Source organism: Phalacrocorax aristotelis, chromosome 1, assembly GCF_949628215.1.
Source record: "Phalacrocorax aristotelis chromosome 1, bGulAri2.1, whole genome shotgun sequence".
In the NCBI taxonomy this organism is placed as follows: domain Eukaryota; kingdom Metazoa; phylum Chordata; class Aves; order Suliformes; family Phalacrocoracidae; genus Phalacrocorax; species Phalacrocorax aristotelis.
Genome location: NC_134276.1, coordinates 201749265 through 201774396, shown reverse-complemented (window position 1 = coordinate 201774396; position 25132 = coordinate 201749265). Strand labels below are relative to the sequence as shown.

Sequence of the window (25132 nt, the reverse complement as noted above, 5' to 3'; positions counted from 1 at the left end):
GAAGTAAATCACCACCTACTCTACAGATAAATCCAAAGAGTGGAATCAACCTTTTATCTAACGTCAGAATCAGAGTATTTGACTACAAAGCCGGAGAGTGGCTTCTAGGCCTTATCTGGCTTGAGCAGGGGGGTTATCCCTCTTCTCATCCGCTGCAGAAAACCACCCTAACCACCATGCTGTAGGATATTCTGCATCCAGAAACACGCAGTTCTACCCTCCTCTTGAGGCTGTGCTACTTGCAGTCAGGCACAGAAGTCATGAGGACAAGCAGGAAGCAGGCTAGTGCTGGCTGGGTAGTTCATGGGTTCAACCAGGAATAAGGGGATCTGGAGCTTCCAGCCCCAGGTCTGGATTTGTTTTTTATCCTGTGTCAGCAGTACAAGGCGGACCACTTAGCTCTGCCAGGCTGAGAGCAGCAAAAATGAAAGACCTGCTGAGACCATAAAGACTGAGTCCTTAGTGTAACTAGGAGAAACAGCTACAGTGGGCAAACTGATAGCTGAAGTCATCGTTGTGACCAAATGGCCACCTTGAAACCTCTGACCTTCACAGACTTGCATTTCTGTAATATCTGCTAACCAGCTTTCCCTCCCAACTTAATGGTTTGATGGCTGAAAACAGGAATAACCACAAGCATCCAACACCTGAATTGAAATCTCACAATTAACCTTCTCCTTTCAGAAGCAAAGCAAAAGATTCTCCCTATGATCTGCTGATAAGCTTGAATTAAGAGCACTTTGTGTAACCATTCAATTTTTGTTTTACATTGTGTTTTCGATCCTTTTGTTCCCATGCAGCACTGACCCTGCTTTCAGATTCTGGCATGACTTTTTAGTGTTTTTTCATGGTATAATACTCAGAGACATAAGTTTCCCTGTTTAACTTTGCTGAGTGAAGGAATCATAGAGACTGCCGACTTTCTGGATTCACTTACTGCATCAGCTTTATTATAACACCAAGTGTTATAATAAAATGTAGCTCACCAAATAAAAGACCTTTCTTCCCTCTATGTAAGCAGGGCTTTTTTTGTTCCTACTGGCACATGCACATGAGTAGACTGCTGCCCTGAACATTACCTTTTTCAGGTAAGAAAAAAGAAAGAAAATAAATCACTTTCTATCAATAGTCCAGGGAAAGATTAAAACCTCGCCCAGAAATGTGACTGTTAATTTACAGAAACCCATAAAAGCCAGGCTGGGTGCCAAGCAGCACAGCATTATTTGTGCTCCAGCATTCTTTCCTTCTTTATGTTCATCAGTGCATGACTCGTTAGACAGCTCTCATTCCATACAGACAGATGAATAATTGTCTCAAGCAGACATGGCTTACAGCCCTCCTAATTTCTCAAATTGACTGGGTAGGCTCCAAGGAGTGGCCTTCTCCTGTATGAAATACATTCTGTAACTTAAAAGACCTTTGTAAGTGGGTTAAAGGTTTGGGGTGTTTCACTGAGTCCCGGTAACAGCACAGGACACGACCACACCATAAGCCCCAAAGCATGAAAATGAGAAGGAGCAAAAGAGAACAATCTCACCAAGTACGACCATTAATATTTGTGGTATTGCTGTAATGAACTGCTTTACTAGTCTTATAAACCTTTGCTTGGTGCTTCATGATACTATTAAAGGAATCTGGAAATGAGGAGCCATTACTTACAGCATAATTTTTGGTAAGATCCTGCAGGGATGTGGGCTTGGCTCCCTGCTCCTCAGTATTCATGTCAGAGAACTGAAAGAGTATAAACTCCCCACTAGTGAAATGCTGTGAAAAATGAGTGGTGCGCTCAAGAAGGCACGGGAATGGTCAAGTTACAGGGAATGCTGTGGATCAACTGGCAAGGTGAGTTTATTTGGGCAAAGTTATTTTAAAATGCAAACTTGCATATTATGCAACAAAGACAACGTGGGTCACACATGATGTGAGACCATATCCCAGAGGGCAGGTCACTGCAGAAGACCTCACCATAGTAGCAGATAAGTGGAGTTCCTTGTGCACGAGAATAGTGGAATACAGGACTGGAAGCAATATTACCAGCTGGAAAGCTTTGTCCGGTTTAGTGTGCATAATCTTCCAAAAGGTAAACTGGGGGAAGAAAGCCCAGAAAAAAGGCAACAGAATAACCTGAATCTTAGAAACTGAAGAATTTAAACAGCTTAATTTTATTTGGTTTTCCAAAAGAAATACTATTGAACAGAGAGGTCTCTCAAATTTCCTAGGAAAAGGTCTTGACAGCACCTAGTTACTGGAAGCTGAAATGAGACAAAATCTGACAGCATGTTTAACTGGGATGAGACACTACGACACCTTACACTAACAGGGGTAAGGGACTCTGCCATCACACCAAATCTCTAAGTCAAGGTCAGATACTTTCCAAAATGCATGCTATAGCTCAAATGGATATCAGAATCCAGGGTGACACAGTTTAGGCCTAAGTTATATAGTAAGTGAGGCTACGTGGTCAGGCACAATGGTGTCATTAGCGTAACAGTGATGATACCCATTGAATGTAGCCTTTTTCTCCCATTTCTGCTGCTTGGACAACGTGGAACCAGCATGGTTTATTTTTTGTGTGTGTGTTTTCATCTCAAGATTCTAATTCCCTCTCAAAATTTAGATTGAAACATGTACAGTAAAGGATTTCTAGAATATAAATTTTCTTCAGAGTGTTCAGATAATCCCTACACTAGCATTCTGAATAGTCTTCATATCTGTTAAGGACATACTTTTTTTGTGTGTCATCTCCCATCTGCTACTGACTGGTAAAGGAAACTGTGAAGCTTGGCAGCGCTGGAACCCTTGCTTGCTTGTCTCCTACCTGACTGAATGGTAATCATGACTTCTGAGACAGGCGCTACTAAGAATTAGCATCAATACTACATATAATGCTACATAGTTAAGATAGCAATGAGATCCTAGTCACAGAACATACACACTTCATGTGTGGCGTATATCTCATATTTAGCCCATTCATAGCTTGCATTTCTTGACATGCACAATGCTGGAGGTGCCCGCACTAAGCTTTGGCAACGGATATGATGGGCTGAAGCCAACAATCACTGTGGCTGGAAGGCACAACGCAAAGCCGGCAGGTTTCCTACTTATTCTTGGATGTAGCAAGCTGTCCCATGCCTGGCAAGTGGCTTCTCCAGAATGGCCATGGCGGGTGTGCAACATGCATATTAGCACATAGTTAGTTGACAACCTACCAGTCAACACCAGGAGTCATTTGGGCTTGTGAGGTACCTGCTGCAGGAGAAACTGGAGACCCTCCTACTAAACAGACAAAGCAAGACAGAAAACATACTGATGGAAAAGAAGGAAGAAATCAGCATTCAGGGTTCAGTTCCTGGGATAAGCCTTCAACAGGGCTGCTGTCATTTGTTCTCTGAAAATAAGATATAGTCCTATCTCCTTGCATTGCTATTGATCATATAAAACACAAGAATATATTATAAGTCTGATGTTTTTCAAATGACTGTTGAGGCCAAGCAGAAGTAAAAAAGAGAAAGTGCAACAGATGGGAGCAGGTATAAGTCGCAGCGTGAACCCCGATTTAAAGCTTGACAGCAACTCTAGCAATAAGCACAGAGTAACTCTTACCGGGTTTTCAGTCTGGTTGATTCCAATAAGAAAGACGAGTTCAGAGAAGAAAAGGGCAGCCACCAGGTTTTTGTGGATACTGTGCAAGTTGGAACGTAGCGTGCGGATCAGGACCAGCAGTATGAAGGTGATCAGCAAAGCCACCAGTGAGATGGATACAGTTGTGTAAGTGACGATCTTCAGAGGAAGCACCTCCCCATTCTGTAAAAAGACAGATTGACAGGACCTCTGGGAATTTTATCATTCCTTTTCCTCCAACTGAACCTACTACTCGGAAAGTCAATGTTTTCATTACTACTGAGCCAATGCACAGATTTGCTTTAGGACCAACAGGAGTGGATGATGCTACCTCTTAAGTCATTCAACCTGTTGAGTGTGTATGGGCAGTACCTGAAGGGAGCAGAGTTAAGCAAGAACCCCAGTGAATTTGATGCTGCACTGCCCCTGTTCAGGCCATCCTGAGATGCTGAAAAACCTATGGTGTTTATGTCATTGTCCCTGCTATTGTAATTCTCGATGGACCCAATATCAAGTGATGCCACAACTACCATGTGTCTGCTGTAATCCTTGTCTCACTCCCTTCTCTGCACGGCTCTCTGCAGCACGGTCTGGTGCAGTTCTGCATTGCTGGCTGCACTGTGCACCAACCAGGCAAGAAGCTCCTTTCAGCAGACCCAGCGACGGGTGCTGTCAGGCACGGGGCAACCCTCTTCTGACACTCTGCAACATGGGATCAATCTGCTGACGATTCTCTGAGTCATGTCCAAAGCTGAAGCTCAAACTCTGAATCAAAGCTCTTAAAACTAAAGCCCTCAAAAATCATGAGCGTGGCATCACCCACCTCTCGTTTCGAAATGTCCATCAGGACGGCAAAGCTGGTTACATGGTTACACTGGCAAGCAATATGGCTCTGGTTTCTGGAAAACAGCTCACATCCTCTGGAGGACCAGGCACCTGTCCCACCAGTCCTGCAGGGAAAAAAAGGCATTTCTGAGAGCCGTCCTCTGATCCATCCTCACCTCCTGCTGCTATTGCAGCTCTTGCTCTGCAACCAAAGAGGACTGTACCAAGACAGAAATATTTATAGCTGTCACCTGCCTGAAAGAATATCATCAATTTAAAAAGCCTTCAGTTGAAGCAGCTTCTGATGTGACACCTGGTTTTGTCAGCCAAATTTTGTGGTTTTATAACAACCTGTTTTGAGTTAAAAAAAAAAACCAAACACCTTTGCTTTTGGGTCAGTGACCACACAAGCAATATGGGGAAGTCATTGCACAGAGCAAGCTGGCTGTAACAAAGGCAAAAACTTCCAAAACCCACAGAAATACACATGTGTTTGAGTCATCTCTATTTCCCTAGATTTAGACACTGCTTGTAAAACTCTTACGTGAAATATGTTTCAGCAGTAATATGATTTTATCATAGCGTTCCTCTAAAAAGTAGACAAGAAAAGGTTAGAAACAGTAAATAAAATTTTCTATCAGGAGCCCTCTTGTATTAACATTGGGGAGAAACTGCTCCCTTAAAAATTGTTCCCTGTTCAGCCTTAGTTAACTCCAGTGACTTCAGAAATTATTTTGTATCAATATTAAATACTCTATACTCTTGTTGTTACTGAAAGAGTTTTTAACTAGATATTACAGAAGATTTTTTCATTCAGCATAAAATATTTGTTTTAGTATCACTTTCTCTTGAGAAGTACTCACTTTTTAAAAACTCCTTTATTACATGCAGTTACATGCAGTTTAAGAGCTGTTTTTTAACTGTGGCTGTAGGAAGATGTAACACAGACAACAATGCCATTGAAGTTGCCAGCAAATAGCTAATAAATGAATCACTTTAGAGCTAATGAGTTATTCAAGCCCATACGACGTTTAAAAATTTATGAAAAAGAACTTGCCATTCCCTCATAGTTGGCAGAATCATCTGTACATAGCAGCAATTACACTGCTTTACATGCAGGCAAATAAAGTAGTTTATTATTGCTAACATAACAGATTTCTGCTGCCTCTTCAATCCTTTCAACGACATAATCTCCTAAAGGTTTTGACTAGGAGGCAAACATTTCCTAGGTTAGTTTGCTCTTTTATTTCCAGCACAGGATATAACTTTTTAATGGATTTCTCCATAGGTTTACTAGAGTTACTAGAGGTTTTGGATCATTAGGAAATGTGTAACAGCTATTACTCTTACCCTGGGCACACAGTATCAACCTATCACTATGTACCTGGTTTTATGGTTGAAAATTGCATTATATATGCAATAGTTACAGTATTGTGAAATCATAACGTCCAGAGCATGTAGTTACCTCTCAGCACATTTTCTTTCATTTTATCCACACTCTTGAAGTACGTCCAACAGGACTGTGCTGTTTCTAGAATGCCATAAAACCAACAAAAGACTCTCAAGCGTATACAGTTCTTAATATTTTTCACATTTGCAAGAAAAATATGTCTGTATCTTTAACTTTACTGAATACAAAGGCCTAAATGAGCCATTTTCAGAATATTTCTTCTTTTCCATCACAATTCCCTCCTAGAGAGTCAAATACTCCTTGCTTATGTTCTGCTTAGGTATTGGGATTGCTTCCTAACAACTGGAAGAGGCCTAAACTCCCAAAGAAGATAATTCCTCTCCCTCCAGTTTTTCACTAAAACAAATGAAATCAAATCCACAATAGTTGATGGAATAAAAGGTAAGTTGCTTCTTATCAATGCAACTGTCTTTGGGTTGACTTTGGATTCAAAAATTTGAGATTCAAAAATTTATAATCTCTACTCATGTAAGTCTAACTGCAAAACCTCAGTCCTCCTTTTTACCAACATGAAAGCTTGGTTTTGTACGTTTTTGCACTGGCCCTGGCTGAGGCATTAAGGCTCTGTGCCTGCTTGCCATGTACTCTGTTCATAGTCACTGGAGTGTGACAGGAAAAGATTCATCCCATATAAGAACTGAATCATCTCCTGGAGATGCCCTCCTTAAAAGAGGGCATGGGGCAATGAGAGTCCTGACTTAGGGACCTCAGATGAGCCATGAATTCAGGCACTGGAGTTGGACTATGCCTGTCCAGGTAGACATCTATGGACAAAAAGCATCAGTAAATAGCAGGAAAACTGTGAGATTTATTACTTCTGGGTGAAAATGAACCCTGCAGAAAGACACGATGGCACTGTTTGTTGGGAACCACATGGCTAATCCTTTGTTTGAGGACTTATGAAGATTATTTTCATTTTTCTCAGGTTGGTGGGAAATCATTATATGGCCCTATTCCACTAGGAATCAGTTGCCAGTTGAATAAACTGAGTAAAAAGGTTTTTCCTCCAGAATTGTCTTCCCAGGTAGAACTTACCTGCTACTGAGACAGTTGCCATGCACAGCCCTAAAGCAAGCAGGATACTTACGTGATGGAATGATTCCAGAAGACACAGACGGGCTTTGTTCTCTCCTCCGTTTCCAGCATGGTGTACTCCACTATGATGGGCTTTTCCATCAGGTTGGGAGGAAGCTCCCCATCACTGTGAACGGCTGTGCTCACTACAGGTGTGTTAATAATAGGGCGATTTGGCAATCTGCAGAAGGGGAAAAATTGCAAAATTATCTAAAAGTTAAAATGTAGAGCATTTATTTGGTAGGTTCTGCAAATAAAAGATTTCCAGTAGCTTCCACTCAGAAAGTGAAGTAGATGCACAGTCAGCCTTCCACACAGCTGTGTTTCCAAAAGCTGCTCGCACTACTGAGGTGCTTATTCTCCCACGGTGTGCCAGAGGAGGACAAGAGACAGTACCGCAGTGAAAACTGCAGCACAGATGACTTTTGGTCAGCATAAAAGCATCTCTGCCTTCCCTGCACACTCAGAGGAAGTGGAAGAAGGGATCTGCACAATTCACAAATAGGACTGAAGTTTACCTCAAGCTCCTTCGGTCAGGATCATAGTTTTCAGGCAGGAGGTGTCCCAGGGATCGGTATATAACGACCATGGCAACGGTATGATGTGTTGAGTCATCTGGGTGTCGCTTCTTTCTCTTTGCAAATGCCCTCTCAGGGCTTACTGCATCACTGTTCATCTTAGAGGATAATTTTTGATTTGAAGGCTTCATTGTAGGCACTGCTATGGAATTAGCACAAATATTATATTCTTCCCACACAACTTTAGATGTATCATTTAAACTGGTAATTTTGCTTTGCAAAGATACAGAAATGTTACTGTTGTTGTAACTCTAGGCTTATAACACTAACATTACATTTGATATTTTTAATAAAATTTGTAATCAAATAACTATAGAACCATGAATAACCATTTAGTCTAGCTAGAAAATAAGCCATTTCTAAGCTAGAAGATCCAGAAGTATATAAATACTCTGTGCTTGATTCAAGGAGAACATTAAAACAACATGCATGCTATTAAATTGCATGTACCTTTATATATGGCAAAGCTAGTGTTATAAATATGACAATTGGTCACAAGGGATTTCTCTCTGCTAATTCTGTCACATAATGAGCTTTCAATTTTGGCAGTGTGTCTTAAAATTCACGTTCCCTTTTTCCTTACAGAAAAAGATGCAAGTCATACAAGCAGGTGCCCTATTTTCTGAGGAAAAAGTAATAAATATGTATTAGCTTATAAATTATTATGTGTTATCTTCACAAGTGTTGCTATTTCCCCATTTAGAGGATATTCAGCCACGGTATGTGTATAATTATTGCACTTTGGGTTACCCTCTCTCTCTTCCCTTGCCCAAGATAACTAACTTGTGGTTCCTCTCAGCCATTTCCAGGTACTTCAGAGACACCGGGAAGCCCGTAATTGCCCATATATTCTCCCTTATCACCCATCTCCCCACGCAGCTCAAGACTTTATTTGCTGTCAGGTTCTGATAACACAGCTCTGTGCCCAGATTTGGATTTTCCATCTCTCACACTGCCTCCCTCCACCGGGACTAGGGGAAGGTGGCTGTGGGTCTGCAGGTTCCAGGCAGCTGTCCCTTCCCATCCCGGTGGGAACAGAGGCAGAGCAGTTCTCCCGCATTGACAGGGTGGTTTGAGGGGCCACTAGTGAGACCTGACAGACAGGTACAGCCAGTTACGCAGCCCCCCATGCTTCCCGTTGCTGCCGGCAGGCAAAATACTTCAGAAGCATGCACAGCTGCTCCATCTCTAAATAATGTTTGCTTGTGTAGATGGTTGCCCTGCTCTCACCCTAGTACCCCTCTGCTTCACAAGGATTAATCTTGCTTCTTGGGAGCTAGTCAAAATTTCCCTCCAAACAGCAGCAGAAGGGTTTTACCTTTCCTGTCTGAAGGTCTGAACAAAGTATCAGGGAAGACAACAGATGACTCCAGATCTTTTGGATAATCTTCTTTAATCTCGTGAAATCGTGGTATTCTAGCTCCCGTGAAATTACTCTTGTCAAAGATGTCAACGGCAATAACTGGGGGGGAAAGAAGTTTCCCGTAAAATTAACTTCAATGCTTTCAAATATGATATTACTACAAAATGAAACACGACTGAAAGGTTAAAATACCTGCACAACATGGAGAAGAAATTTAAACCCCAAAAATCAAAGGCCGATCTAATTTCTCTCAATACTTTAAGTGACAACTAAAAGCTTATGTTTCAGCATTACGTTACCTTTGTCAAATTACAAATTTATTTTGCATAGGCAGTGGAAAGGAACTCACAAGACAGTATCTCATACCAGGAAAACACCTTCACAAACACTGGATACATAGAAATTTCAGACTTGCTTCTTGTAGGGAAGGCTAAATCTGCTGCTTCAGAAATATACTTCTTCTGCATCTGTTAAACTGCAAAGTCAGCTAAGCAAAGAAAAAAACCTGGATTTTACTTGGGACTATACCTTAGCCCTCCATTTCTCCTTCTACACTAGCAGTTCCTCTCTGGCTTACCTCATCAGCTCTGCCTGTTGCCTCTGCTGAAATATTTAAAAGCTGCTGAGTTGGCTTGAACTTCCCCATTCAAGAGAAGTCACTCAGTGCCAATTTAGATATTCTAAAAAAGTGAGAAGCTGGAAGTCCTGGGGGTAACCCTACGCCGAAAGCTGTGATCCACTGTAAATTTCTATCTGAAGAAATATCCAAGTTAAGATCTGCAAATTCCCATTCCTTTCCTAGTCTCTAAATAACTCCCAGATGAGCCATTAGGAAACTCTATTAACACCATGGTCACCTGGGAAAACTTTCAGAAGAAAACAGACCCCTTTCAGGCCAGAGTTGCCTCATCCCTCCCAAGCTCATGTCTTTTCGCTCAGGAAGAGCTAGTAGAAAAAAATGATTTACAACCTACAAGAAATTCTAGTTTTTGTTTTCATCTCAGTTCAGTTGGGTTAAAATGCTAAGCATACTTTTTTTTTTCTGAGTGTGAAGATAAAAATATTTTGATAACGATAGTCTTGAATCAAAAGGAAATATTTCAGTCTTGGTTCATTAAACAGAAATCAAGTGTTTCAGTTTGGCTTAGTTCAACAATAATCCGTCCCCCTTGGAGCTGATGCAGGACTTTATAAACTTTGTAGCTTGACTGTCTCATGCCTTTGCTTTTTATGCCCAAGATTTGTAGGCAAATGTAAATTCACTTCTTATACCAACGGGTGTAGTTCAGAAAGTAAGAGAAGCTTTTGGGCACATAAGCCCTTCTTCAGGTCTGAAATAAAAAACGGATAGCAATGCTGCTTGGGAGAGACCTCTGAAAGTCACCCATGTCAGTCTCACCTCCTGCTCAGAGCAGGACTATCCCCAACACCTGATCAGCTCAGACTGTTGGTACCTGGGGAGAAAATGAAATAGAGAGGGCAGGGGACAAAATGGGTAAAGAGGCTGACCAGGCTGTGGTTGCTGTGCTTCACCTGCACGTGTACCATGGGGACATCTGTGAAGTACATCACAGTCCTGCAAGTGCAGGAACTGCTATTTGCTTGTTAGAGGAGGCATTTACTGTGACAGGTAGGGAAAATATCTGGGCATGCCTGATGGTTCCTTCTCAGTTGAGACCCATTCTGGATATTTTGGCCTCCAAGGATTTTCCTCTGATGATGGATTTTGCAAGGCTGTACAGGTGTTTCAAGGCTTGGATGGGTGATTCTGAGAAAATACCTTTCAGTATAAGAAATTCTACAGGACATGATTTTCTGGATAGGTTCCAGGGTAGGAAAATGTGAAAATCAGAGGTATACAATTAACAGTAAGGTTTTTTCCTTGTACTGCAGTAATTCTTCAAGTGGCAGTGGGGTAATTCTTTCAAAAACGTAATCTACTTATGTTCAACTATACTAGCTGGTCTCAAAAGGCATTACCTTTACTTACAAACTTTGTCGTTCCTGCCATCTGTACAGCACTGTCACTGCAATAAAATACACAGGGAGCAGTGCCATGGCCCAGGGGGAAAACAGATGAGTCTGCCAGGAGACTCCCCATGGCAACTGACAGATATGGATCAATTAACTTGAATGCACTGATTAGGTTAGAAAATCCAAGTATGTTGTTTCTCAGTGGCTACTATTAAAACAAATAGCTAGCACCTCTACCTAGCACATTTTTAAAGTTCTAATACAAAATGGCAGTTTTCAACACAGATACTCACTCATGTTAGTGGCAACAATGACAAAAGGTCTCATGTATGTTTTCTTCATGTTCTGGGCCACATTGTTGAAATATTCCTCGTAGTGCCTGAGCAGGTGAGCGGTGCCACCCTCCGTTCGCTGAATGTGCTCCCAGTGCTCCTTGTTGCTGGGGTCCAGTAGAGCGCTACCCACTTTGATAATATTCTGGGAAACAAAGTACAAGCCTAAATGATGAGGCAACCAAAGCACTGGGTTTCAAGTGAGGAATACTGAAAATGATTGGCATTACTGCCTCAGGTGAGCGTATAATGAAATATTTTAATGCAGGCATGTTCTACAGCAGCTTTATGAAAATATGCACACCAGTTACTCACCCTGAGGTTTTTTTGCTACATAAAGCAAATCCCTCCAAAGTTTTTATGAGCAAAGTAAACCTAAATTGGAGGCTATATGAGAACTGCCTACTTTCTTGCCCTTTTAAGACAGGAAACCTAGTAAGCAAAATGCAGAAGGAAAACCTAACCATATTTTCTTTGTCTTGGAGAGATGAGAGACAAGAAAAGCAGAGTGCTTGGTATGTACACTGAAGAACTCCCCCAGAGAATCAAAATAATGTGCTATGCTATAAATGAAGTCTATAGATAGCAATATCACCTTCTCTTTTTTTTTTTTTTTTTTTTACTTTGTTGATTCCTGGGTAACTAGGACAACTTACATGGTGAAGAATGACAGGAGCGAATATTAACTTGCATCTACAAACTTGAAGATAGATAAGAGAACTTAAGTTATGTTGTTCTCCCCCTATTTTTATGTTGCTTACAAATGGTGTTAAATAAGATGTTGTAGCTGAGGATCTGTCCCTTCTGCCCTTTCTTACAAGACTATCCAAAGGGACCCTCACAGGCTGAACTGAAGAAGACCCCAAAAGAGAGCGTGTCAAAACCTGATTCCTAATTAAGTTATAATTTGCATAAAGGATGGTAGGAATTAATCACCTCAAGCTCTGAAATAGCCAAGGCAAACCTTTGGATACACATAACCCTTCATTTAGAAGCAGACAGGGAAGATGCTATATTGTCTGAGGTTGCAAATGTGTATCTGAGATAAAAGAGGCTGCCAGTATGACTACCTTTATCTAGGGGAAGAAGCACTACATGGTTCCCCAGGAACACAGGAGACACATGCTGTACTTGATACCAGGCCTCCTTGGTCCTTGTGAACATTATTTATGTTTTTTTATTATCTATTTCTCAGGCTTCTACCTGAGACTATTAAAAAAAAATCATTCTCCCCTTGTGTTCCCTCAGCCTATGACGTTAACTTCTTTTTCTCATGAGCTTTACTGATTAGTTTTCAAATCCCTGACCTGTCCTAAAAATATTTAGGGAGTTCTTGAAAACATCATCTGTATGAGTTTCAGTGCCAAGCGCAGAGAATAATAAATTAAAGCAGGGGTTTCCAAAACACTTTTTTGCTTATTGTTCTTATTTTTATTAACAAAACATGCTAAAAACAAAGTTCCTTCTCAAGGTCTGAATGGGGAAATTAATTCACTTCACAGCCCACAGATACAGGTTTGTCAGCACAGTGTGTCCTTAGCAAAGGAAAAAATGAATCTCTTAAAATCTGTGTATCTAAAATGTTCAGTGTTTCAGAAGTTCTCTACTCTGTTGACTATACAGCCCCAGACACTGAGGAATTTTCTCAGTCACATTTCCTCCTGCTCCCACCTCCCCAGGGACATTCTCTCGTGGTGCAGCTTGGCCTTGCACAGGGTCTCCAAGTTCACCCCAAAGTCTGCCTGTCCTGGCTGATCCTCCTGGAGCACTGTGAGGAGTACACTGGGTGTAGCACACCTTCACAGGGAGCCAGACCATCTTTGGCCAGCACAGAGGCCAGTCTTGGCCCATGGAGGGTTGATCGAGCATCCCTACACTGGTGCCCAAGCTCCAGGCTCTGCTAGTACAGGCCCAGCAGTGCAGTATGTTTTAGCTTGGACTCTGTGCTGTGCCATGGTTGGGACCTTGGAAATAGTGTTGGCAAGCATGACAGCAGTACCCCACAGCACACATGGGAACACAGAGAGCTCTACGAGCCTACTGGGTCATCCAACCTTCACTTTTTCAGACTGCAGAAAACTCCCAACTTCTTCCACATCTCACATTTTTCCACCACAACTATGTGTCTCCCCAAGACCAAGAGGGTGCTACAGCTTGTTTGCTAGACCTGGTCAGGTCTTTGGTAATAACCCGGTCTTTCATGAATGCCCTGAGTAGCAGAAGCCCTCTGGCATGTATTTTGGTATGTGCCTGCATCACTTAAAATATCAATACGGTATGAAGTTCTTTCCATGTATCAACTCTTTAATAAATATGACTTAAGTGTTTCCAAACTGAATTGTAAGAAACCTTCAGAGTCAGTAACTGGCTCATAGTTAGTTCACTGCACATTTAAATGAAAGTCATCACATTAGGCAGGTTTTCCATCAAAATTGTATATGGTACACAAAGCTCTTTTATCCAGGAATAACATATCAACTTGATTATTTTTGTCATTTGGGGATTTTTGCTTTTGGTTGTTACTATGATGATATTTATTACAACAGCACCTTCTACAATAGTTGCATTACACACACGTACACGTATGCACTTGCATAACCAAGTTTCCATTCTAAATTGAGAAGACTAACTCATTTGTGCAACAGATTAAGCAATTACATGACATTTGCTCCACCTTGGTCAAAGACCAATTTAATTATCCATTGCCAAATAATTTCTAAGGTGAACTGTAAAGGCTAGGTACAGTATATAGTATCTCTCTTACTTCATTGAATTCTACATCCCTCGTGGCTGCCAAGTCAAACCCTTGCTGCTGGCTCTCATATTGGAGGACCCGGATCATCATCTGGTAAGCTGTCCTCACATCGTTGCCATACAAGCCATGTGTGTATTTGGTGGCATTGTGCAGCACTCTCACAATCCTTATGGTTTTGTCTCCATCCAACTTGGTCTCATTGCGGTGTAACTTTTCATTCTGAATCAGAGACAAGAAGGACGAAAAACTCAATGATGGATGTTTTTTCTTTTTTCATTCTAGTTACAAAGACAATAATAATTTAGGAATTTTTGGCAGAAAGGAGTTGTTTGATCAAAATGATGTTTGTCTTGAGGAAGGGTTGACAGGACAACTCAATGGAAAATATAACAGAGAGCCAGAAAAACACAAGGGTCCTAATGGGAAATGAGGGGGTTCAAGGACTCCCTTGGCTGAGAGACTTGGGTTTGTTCAGCCTGGACAAGAGAAGTCTGAGGGGGGATTTCATCAGTACCTATAAATATCTAAAGGGTGGGCATCAGGAAGATGGGGCCAGACTCTTTTCAGTGGTGCCCAATGACAGGACAGGGGGCAATGGGCACAAGCTGGAACACAGGAAGTGCCACTTACTAAACATGAGAAGAAACTTCTTTCCTGTGAGGGTGGCAGAGCAGTGGAACAGGCTGCCCAGGGAGGTTGTGGAGCCTCCTTCCTTGGAGACATTCAAAATCCACCGGGACGCATTCCTGTGCCCCCTGCTCTGGGTGTGCCTGCTCAAGCAGGGGGGTTGGACAGGGTGATCTCCAGAGGTCCCTCCCAACCCCTATCATTCTGTGATTCTGTGACTCAGTCAAAAAATGGAGTAAGGGGATATCAAACTGGAGTCTGAATGGATGATCATTTACAAAATAAAGGCAAAACCAAGAAAACACAGCTTACCATGATTTTTAGATCCACAAAAGTGCTGGTGGTGCAGTTGAAAAGCTCAGGAGGCAGCCAGCCCTTCTCAATGTTACAATGGCGAACAGCATTTCCTGGAGGAAACAAAATAATAATGGTAAATAATGTTCTGAACTGTGCTGGGTAAATCTTTGTAGATTTGAAATAACCTAGACTTTCAGATTTCCTACGTTTTCAAGGTTCTTAGAGCTACACACATTTCACTTTCCAAACTGGGATCCCTGTCTGAGAAAAGTTAAAGACTATTAATAGTCATGAATCACCTCCTCAGGCTTTAGAGGAAAGTTAGGCCAACTTCAAGATCTGCCCAACCACTCTCACAGCCTTGCTGCCCTAACATCCCCAAATGAATTTAGCAATTTATACCAAATATGAGAAAGATTGTGCACTTCCTAAATATTTCTGAAAACATACCCCTGCTCAGATTTCTGTGCAACAGCCTATATAGAAAGACCTCCCAGATAAATGCTGTCTTCATGTCAAAACATGCCAGCACCTTTGCACGCTGCACACGGTAAACACTTCAGCCAACACGTATAATTGCCTTTTGCCACTTGTGAATGGTCTGTGAGCAGCTTAGTGTTTAATTTAGCCTACTACTTTGTACTATTTGTCAAATCATTTTAAGATGCAGTTCTTGGCTGTGATTCCTTTACAGTGAATTGCAAGTTGTCAAATTAAAGATTTACATTGTGCTAGTTAACTTGCACATAACATATTGCACGTGCCTAAGCCATTTAATGACTAATACCTAAATAAAAATTATCATTAACTGAACAATATCTAATTATGTTATTTCTCTTCCATGATTAGGTGACTATGATTAAGCCTTAGGTTCTTAATCTGAATATTCATTATCATAAAGCTTACTTTTTTTGAATGTTCTGTAAAATTCACTTAAAGCATGCAGTTCCTATAAGTACCCTTGCCTGCTAGCCTATTTGCTAGAAGACACACTAGGGTCAACCCAACAAACAGTGCAGAAAACTTATTTTAATTCAGCTTTATACTGTTTAATAATGTAAATATTCTTCACCTAAAAAAAAATTAATTCTATCTCCTAAAATCCTCAGAACAGGAGCTTGGTTGACCACAAATCTCCTGCGCACCTACAGGCAGTGACCTCTCCCAGGTAATATTTGGAGAAGTCACATAACCATTTATAATTCATTGAGCCTGAGGAGCGCTTGCAGCAGAGAGTTACCAGGCCCAGAAATGAGACAGAGGTTTGATTTCCCACAGAACAGCCTTCGGAAAAGTTTGTGAACTCCATTTTCAAAAATCTGATAAACATTTTCAGGGACATGCATGAAAAAGCAGATTGTCATTTGTTTGCTGTACAAAATGACACAGCTCACGTGCCTCATAAGATGCATTTTTCAGCCGCCTGAATTACGGGTTAGAGGAAAGATGTCGGGTGGAAAAAAACAAGTTCTGCTGTAACTCTTAGCTTCATTAGCCTACAACGCCAGTAAAGCAGTCATCACAGAAATTACTTTCCTCATTTTATATTTGCCCAAATGAGCTGTATTGCTGAAGAACATGAACAAGTCGCTAGAAACTGAAAGTTATGTGTGTACGAATTGCTTGATAAACAGAAAATAGAAAATTGTACTCTGGTTTTTGAAAATACAGATACAGAATTTCTGTTCTTTATATGTGTTTATCTGCTGCACTTTTGTATTTATTTTTTGCTACTACTCCAACTGTATTTGTTAACAGTTCTTGAGTTTCAGCTAGCTAAACTTTTCTGCTTATGATACACACGAGCTATCTATAATCTCTAGACCCAATGAATTAATGCCATTCCCTATATTCACGGGTTTTTTTGCTTCCCGCCCCCCCCCCCAAACAAGCACATAGACAAAATAGTTAATGTTTTACCCAGGGAACTTACCCACTGATCCCTTAGGGCATGGCACAGCAGCTGGCTGGCCAAACTTGGTCTGTGGCCACCAAATACCAGCCTCGAAAGCTTTGGGACAGCCATTATAAATTACTGAAAACAGAAAAAGAAATTATGCAATTTTTCTGACAAGATAAAAATCACAACAAGGAGATATTTCAACCTGCCTAAAGGACCTTCCTGTAATGCCCAAGCTCTGCCAGGATACCTGCCCTCTGCAGTGCCTTCCACACTGTAACCTATCGATTGCTCCTTATCTAGCAATGTGAGCAGACAGGTACAGGCAGAGGAGAGCTCAGGATGATTATGGGGCTCTGGCTTTTAGCTCTGCCTATCTCTGCCTCTACTTTGTTGTGGGAAAACGCTTCCCCTTCATTTCACCCACACACTGGCGAGATGGATGCTGCAGCAGTTTTGTGCTGATCAGAGGAGGGTGGGTGGGTGAGAGGAAAGGCAGGACTGGCAAGAGGGGGAAGAAAAGCAGAGGGCACTAGGCGTACAGCCACAGCCTTTGTGGGCAGAAGGCACAAGGGCTCTCGCCTGCCTCTTCAGCTGCAGCCCAGCAATATGCTGCACTGGCAGATGAACTCAGGTTTCAAGTTAAATTGGGATTAGTGTTTTGCTCTCCCCCCCAAGCTTGCTGTATTTCCATTTGATGAAAGTTAAAGAAATATGAGCTTTTTTCTTTCTCTCCAGCCCCCATGAGTCATGTTGGCACAGGCTCTGGAGGAGGGGTGCATGTTCAGGCTGCTGCAGCTTCCATTGCCCCTGCCGGAGTCAGCCCTTTGGGCTCATGTGTGCCCCAGGATGCAACTGCACACCCACTGCCGTGCACCCCCTATCTCCCTGTTGCTAGTGGCTCTGATCCTGCAACTACAGGATCAGCCTGGCTGATCAGCAGCGCTTGCTGGACAGGAGGTACCTTCACAGCCCTTCGTGGTAACTTCAGCAAACGGGTTGTCGCAGCGGTTGCACTGCCGCCCTATGACGCCAGGTTTGCAAGGACACTGTCCCGTCTCCATGTCGCAGGCGCGTGTGTGGGAGCCAGACGGGAAGCAGTCGCAGGGGTAGCAGGTGTCACTGCTCTGAGGTCTGTAGTAATTTGCCTACAAAAACCCAAAATGACAGACACAAGGTATTTGACTCATATTCCAAATTTCTTGTGTTTCTAAAATCCTGCTCTAGCAGCATGTGCATCGTAAAAGGGCTAATTTTGCAAAGCATGGGGTAATAACGATATTACTACTAACAGAAAATGTAATAGCTATGGGAAGTGTGCTGTGTTAGCCCTGGCAATATAGAGAGGCACAGCTGAGTGCCAGGGGGGATGGCTGGGCTCCCCTGCATCACAGAGACCCGGGGTTTGGACCACCATTTGCAGCAAGGGCGGGGGGCCCACGTTACTCGTGTACTTGCAGCCAGTGTCCAGCAAAGGTATTCTTGGAGGATTTGCAGTGTTCTCTGTTTTGCAATTCCACTCTTGTATGGCATGAACAAGCCAATAAGGAAAGTTCTTGCACCGTCCACTTATTTCATGTACAGGTTGGAGAGCAACCAACGATCACGTATTCAAATCGCATCTGCAAATGCTTTTGATCTGAGGCGTTACATGATTACACAAGAGCTTGGTGCTGGCACCCCACTGACTCGATTTAACGCAACAGTTGCTGTGTGTCCTGCTGGCATTTCAGAAAGGAGTACGGGGCCAGATTTGCTGCTGCTGGTCTGCATAGGCACAGCTCCTCTGATGTCATTCAAGCCTATTGTAAAACCTATTGTGAGAAGTCCTTTGTAAAGCCTTCAGGAGGGAGGCGCCTCCCCTCCTGCATCCCCTGTCTGTCCCTGCCTGTCCACGACAAATTCCTCTTAAACTCAACAGAGCTGTCACTGAGGAAAGCGTTTAGCCTCTTGTATTATTTACCTTTCTCCAGCTGCTAAGCCTTTGCTGGCCATTGCACAGGGGAGAGCTTCACCCAGCTGGCCCGAGCTGTTTCATGGCTATTACTCACTTGTGATACACAAAACACCACCAGCACACTCCTCTGCGCCAGGTCTGATCTCCCCCGATAAACCAGGCTGCACTTCAGAGAGATCAGAGTCAGGCTTTCATCCTCTCAGTTTTGCTTTCCAAATGCAAATAAGATAAGAGCTGCACAGTATGATTTTGTGGAGGGTGGTGCCAGCAAAATGTTTTAGGTAAAGATTAACTACACTGTGCATGTATATATATATGATTCTACGCACAACTCTGTGTACTTTGTCTCAGATATGCACTTGTTGTAGCTATTAGCGGTATAGTTACTTCTTAAATTAAAGAAATTTTGGCTTAAGACTGGTTGATTTTGCTTACCTTGCAGTGGCATTCTCCGTTGGTCTTATTGCAATCAGAATCAAACCCTTTACTGGTCTCACAATTACATGGGCCACAGATGGGATTTCCCCACCAGCCTCTGGGACAGGGCAGGTCGATCCTATAAAAGAAAATCAAATTGAAAGAAAGTTCTTTTAAGCTTCCTCTTAAAAGGTGAGAAAAAAGAGCTTTGGCCACATCTGCACTCAACTCCATCAGCTTATAGAGTGTAATGTATCTCACTGCAGCAGCCATCAATCAATACATATATGAATACATATACACTGTAATAAAAGAAAATGAAGATCATCAGTGGTATGAAACCCTATAGGGGACGCTTATCTAAACATTTTCAAGACCAGCTCCTCTATGTAAGGAGTATTCATCTGTCCGAGTAAATAAGGTGCTCTTTCCTCTAGGAGAGGGTGATGGGACCCACGCTGCCTAGTGGAAATGGTCCCGTTCCAACCAGTCCCAGCCCCATGCTGGGGAAAGCACTTGCTGGGGCAGGCTGGACAGCCTGTGTCAGCCTGTGCTAGCACTTAACAGTTCCAGCAACTGCAGGCAGTGCTGAGCCTGTGCCCTGGTTTACCTACCACCACAAACAGCTTCAGGGTACAGCTCCCCAACACTTTATATCCCACCCCCTCATCCCCATGGGCTCCTGTCCCACCCCTGCCATGGGTAGCAGTGCTTGTTCAGTTTGTGGGGACACCAGCTCAGATGCAAAGCTGGCTGCAAGCTTACCCTGTAACGAAAAGTCACTACTTTCAGCCAACCTGGCTTTCTCAGCCAGCTCACCACAGGGTCTGAAAAGCTCTGGTCTGCCACAGGGGAGGAGGGTGACACATGTGGATGGGGACATGGAAGAGGGAAGGGTGGATGCTTTGACCCAGACTAAGAATCAAAGACTATGACTCAGACTATGAGTGGTGCAGCACAGCTCGTTGGAGGCTGTGCAGCAACCCAAAAGCTGCCCCTGCTGAAGGATAACCCTTGTTTTTGCTGTTTCTGTTTCTTCTGGTTGAGCTTCTGAGCAGGTTGCCCCACAGACGCCCCAACACTAGTGCTGGCAAGGAGAGCTCTGGGAAGGGGCTGGGGCAGTGACCCGGGTCTTTGCTAGCTGGAAGTCTTTGTAAAGCAATAGCCTGAAGGACAATACCGTTGAGTCTGTGATCTGCATAATGCACAAGGAATCCCCTCCCTGCTGCTCATTTTAGGAAAGAAAAGCTGTTTGCCGTCTGTTTCAAAGACCAAGCCAAATTTTGTTTATGGTAATTGCCAAGTTTGTACTCCTAGGCTTTCTAATATGAAAAACCATAACGCCGCACTTGACATGATGTCAGCAGATAATTCAAGGACAATGTCTCTGCGTCACTAATCCAGAGGAACGAAAGATGAACCTGGCAACAGCATGACCAACATTTGAAAGCCCACACAACAAAGGGCAGAGGAAGAAGCTCGCAGTTTTCAAAGGGAAGGAAATATCACACGAGCTATTCCTAAATGGGCAGACTAATGCACTTCATTTGCACATCATGAATAGCCCATATTACAGTAAATCAAAGTGCTGTCTCTGGGATAAGAGGAGGTCAGTTGCTTAATGCTTATCTGAGACCAGGAAGCTGGTGACAAGGGAATCAGCACATTTCCTCTACACAGCAACAGGACATAGGCCTCCCAGACTGTCCAGAAGAAAGATGGCTTTTTTGACCCGAACTGCAAAACCATTTCATCTGGCCACAGGCCACCTAACTGGTTGCATCATTCTGTCTGTGTGCTGGGAGAGCTGAAGGAAAGGTGAGAGCAAACTAAAGCAAAGCCCACAACAAAGTACAGGTCAGATGCAGTGCTGTGTAACACAGCACAGTTGGTCTAGCCCCTAAGCTGCTACTGAAGAAAAGTGGCCCTTGAGTATATGGAAGTTTGCCTGGTCTCTGGGGAGAGAGCACAGGACTGCTGAAGGGCACAGAGCCTGGAGCCTGCAAATACCATCTACTGTGAACACTCAAATTGTAACAGGAAAGCTAACAGAAGCAAAAAAGGAAGGGGGAGGACTGCTGTCTTATGAGAAGGGGTACCTGGACGGATCAAGAAACCAAGAAAAAAAGTAATTCTCTTACTTGCTCTCGCAGTACTGTCCATAGTAGCTTTGTCCACATTCGCAGGTGTAGCCATGGGATGAGCTAGGTTTGTGCACGCACGTGGAGACATGCTCACATGGATTCAAGTTACATACATCAACACAGTCTCTCCCGAAGTACCCTGGGGAGACAAGGTCATAAAATTACGGCAACCATTGTAATTTATGATTTGCATGTCTCCAAAAGACCATTTTAGGCTTACACACTAATAACACATCTTCAATAATCAGTAGATTCCCTCTGAGATACTGTCAGAAAGAAGGTACTCTTTTCCCTCTCAGCGAAAAAGATAGTGGGCTGTTCTTTTCAACGGTCTGTTAACATGCTTGAGGCACTCTTGTGCCTTTGGTTCCCAGTTCTATATTCAGGGCATGTGTTACAAATAGTTTTGTATTCTCTCCCTGCATGTATGGGAGGTGACTGTGCTGGGTGTTGACAGCATGTGCTGACTACATGCACCAAAACAGAGAAAACATTCAAAGTATCTCGATTAAGATGCAGGGTGTGAGATTGAAATCCAACAGCAGAAAAGCCTGGTAAAGAAAAAGAAAAACAGATGAAAAGAAAAGGGGACGTGCACAGAAAGAGCCCTTTGGACCAAAAAACCTGTCTTTCTGTTTGGTTGATACGTTGCCTAGAACAAATGATCCTTAGTCCATGACTTCAGCTTCAAGGGTGCTACAGTAAGACTGAGAAAAATAATAATGATTGGAAGAGGAAGAATCAGAAGAGGAGCACTTTGCAAGCATGCTGCCGCCACCGCTGCTTTTCTTCTGATGAGTGCATGAAGATGTGATCCAGCTCCTGGATGAGTGCACAGGAGGGTCACTGGGTTACCTGGGTCACAGACACAGGAGTAGCTGTCCCAGTCGTCACTGCAGTAGCTGTGCTGGGGACACGGGTTGGAATCACAGGGGTTATCCACTTCACAACCCTCCTTCACATTGATCTTGATAGCCTGTTTCATGTTAAGTGTAGCTATATTTGTAGATGTCTCTCCCATTCTTACTCCCTGGTGACAAAAGACAATTATTCTTCAATTAGAGTCTCCATTCAGAATACAGTGCTATGTGCTTCACTACTTCCATTAATCCATGGGGCTACAATTTAAAGAAACATCATCTGATGAGACAAACCCAGATTCTTTTTCAAATGCTGTTCCCCTGTGAGACCAGATTTGTATCTGGGAAAGTGGGTAGACTTTAATATTTTGATTCTTAGATATTTTGATGTAGGAAACAGAAATGTTCAGGGATGGATGAAAAAGAAAATACCACATTTTGACATGGGTATTTTCTTTAAAAGTTTGAAGTTTGTTGCTATGCTTTTCATTCCATACCTGCATACAGCCATAAAATCCCTGCTGAACAGAGACTTGGTCTCCAGAGACACCTCCCACAATGATGCTTTTCATTTTCAGTCCAGGTAGTTGATTTCCAATCTGTACAGTGCTCTGTTGAAGAAAAGGACAGTTGATAAGAAGCACTGTCATCTTCTGTGACACAGACAGCCTACTTTCTGTAGTGACAGAGTCAAGCAGTAGCTGCCAGTAGACTACAGAAAAAATATCAAAGCAGTGAGGAGCTAGACATCTGAATGTGGCTTCTTACAGACTTGTTCACAAGATATCTTATTATTAGGCTTAATCAATTAATGTAACTTCGTTAGGGATAAAGCACTGCAGAATATGGCTTACACCATAAGTGTCTGTCCACAGTGCGTTATCCTGCCTTCTCCTAAAAACATTTCTGTAGTGCTTAGTGGCAAAGTTATGATGGTGCCTTACCTGATACATCCCATAGTCCAAGGACATGACAGCAAGGTACTTGATGTCTTTACCATCTTTAGCACTCTTCAGCTCGACTAATAAATGATGCCATTCCCCATCACTGACTCGTGACTGGCTCATCTTCAAACTAGCAACCTGGCTCAGGCCAGTGTACACTTCAAACTGCACATAGTTGTTCAGAATCTGTTAAAAAAAAATGTCTTATTTTTTGCCACATATTTGTATTTGATGCAGAAAGGGGCAGAAGGCAAGAAAATAATGTTTCCTAAGACAGCCCAAAAAGGAAAAAAAGCCCAAACAGTAAAGAAGGAAACACTTGCAATAACTCCTCATATAACTTTGGACATTCAGACTCTAACTTACCCTACTGACAAAAAAAAACCCAGAACAATCAAGAGACACACTGTTTGCATCTATATTAATGCATACTACTACCTCTGTTTAAAAAAATAATCTTAAACCAATGAATCTAAATTTTAGAATGAACTTTTGGTCGTTGATCTTTTGATCTTTGTAAAAGGCTGAAGAAATAATTTGTATTGATTGATGGGCATTTAGCTGGGTGGATGAAGCTACGTAGCTCATGTGGCCATATCCAGTGATGGAGGAGAATGCCTTAATTCTTTTCTACCCAAAGGCAGCCACATTTTTACCTGAATGTTGATCTTGGATGCAGACCCAGCATTGGCTTGCATTAACATGCCATTGACTTTCCGGGTTCTGAACATCAGCCCAATGTACCATGGCACAGAGATGGTAATGTCCAGGTCACTCCAAATGATAATGCTTTCACCACTGAAACGCTGAGGAGAAGGCATTGCTGTAAATCAAAAGACAGAAGGGAAAGAGTTGATATGCTTCAGGACAAAGGTTAAGAGGAGAAATGATGCTATGCCACTGTGATGGCACAAGGTAGCTAGTCCCTCCTCCACTGAGCTACTTCTAATGTACTATGGAGTAAGAGCCAGGCTAGGGGGGTTACTGTGAAGCAGCTGATAATACTGTAAATTCACAACCTCCCTTGTTGTGGGGTAGGCACCTTGTCTCAGTGCGTGCACTCAAAGACGGCACCTCCACACTGCTATGGCATTACACAGGTGACAGGCATTCCTAGAAAGGTGAGCTCAGGATCTCTACTGATACACTTCTGCTGATGAGTGGGTGGACAGAGCAGGAAGTATGAGGGCAACACTTGCTGCAGATGTTTTCAACATATCCTTGATTACCCCTGCTTCTAATTAGCAGATTAAACACAGTGGAAAAGGCTGGGAGGCAACAGGAAATATTAATTAATTATAAATACTCCAGGGCCAGATCACTCAGCTGTCTCACTTATGCGGCCTTTTCACAGGGAGAAAACTTGGGTGGAATTGCCTAAGTTGTCTGCCTTAAATACCTGAAGAGGGCTGAAGAGTGGCCCTCTCTCTAACCCTGCACAAACACTGTTCCTACAGGGAGACACTGATAACAGCCTTCAATGAAAAGCACTTTGCTGATGGAAAATAGGGGAACACCCACCCTTTGGACTTTTAAAGTAGCTACCTCAGGTAACAGGAGCTACAGTACCACGGATTAGTTGATCCCACTGATTAGAAGCACAAAGTAAGCTGTGGGAGCTTTGTGCTATTTGCAGCATCTCATACAGCACCTCCACCATGCGGGGCACCTTGTAGTGGGATCTGCAGTCAGGTGGGGTCTGCAGTCAGCCCCTGCCTGATGTCCTCATTTGCAGGCATACTGGTGAAGTTCATGGCAGCTTTTTGCAAGTGGAAGCAGGCCTTAGAGACTGGGTACAACCACCACGGATTGGCACCCAGCCTTGTATCTTGTCATGCACTGAGCCCACGTGGATGGTCAGTGAGATGACGGGGATTAAGTCTCCTTCCTCTTCTGCTCCACACTATCCTATCCGCTGACTCTTATGAATTTTCGTGTAGTAAGAGAGATTATGTATATACAAATGTGTATGTTACTTTAAAATGGCACGCCC

At 42.8% G+C, this 25132-nt stretch overlaps 1 protein-coding gene across 8 annotated transcripts in view; it reads right to left on the bottom strand.

The window, feature by feature from the left end:
* The window catches only part of CELSR1 (cadherin EGF LAG seven-pass G-type receptor 1), a 168381-nt gene that overhangs the window by 18486 nt on the left and 124763 nt on the right, over nt 1-25132 (bottom strand). For 5 of the 8 annotated variants that reach the window (XM_075081303.1, XM_075081305.1, XM_075081308.1 and 2 more), the window contains exons 9-24: nt 23796-23962; nt 23140-23325; nt 22693-22806; nt 22191-22365; nt 21333-21474; nt 19210-19330; nt 17782-17965; nt 16851-16952; nt 14933-15027; nt 14003-14212; nt 11200-11383; nt 8888-9031; nt 7510-7711; nt 7005-7172; nt 4445-4571; nt 3604-3804 (exon numbers count right to left, since the gene is read on the bottom strand). In XM_075081303.1, coding sequence (XP_074937404.1) covers nt 3604-3804; nt 4445-4571; nt 7005-7172; nt 7510-7711; nt 8888-9031; nt 11200-11383; nt 14003-14212; nt 14933-15027; nt 16851-16952; nt 17782-17965; nt 19210-19330; nt 21333-21474; nt 22191-22365; nt 22693-22806; nt 23140-23325; nt 23796-23962 — 2522 coding nt within the window. The remainder of the gene's footprint in view (nt 1-3603; nt 3805-4444; nt 4572-7004; nt 7173-7509; nt 7712-8887; nt 9032-11199; nt 11384-14002; nt 14213-14932; nt 15028-16850; nt 16953-17781; nt 17966-19209; nt 19331-21332; nt 21475-22190; nt 22366-22692; nt 22807-23139; nt 23326-23795; nt 23963-25132) is intronic. The other 3 variants (XM_075081306.1, XM_075081302.1, XM_075081309.1) reach the window with 1 other exon arrangement.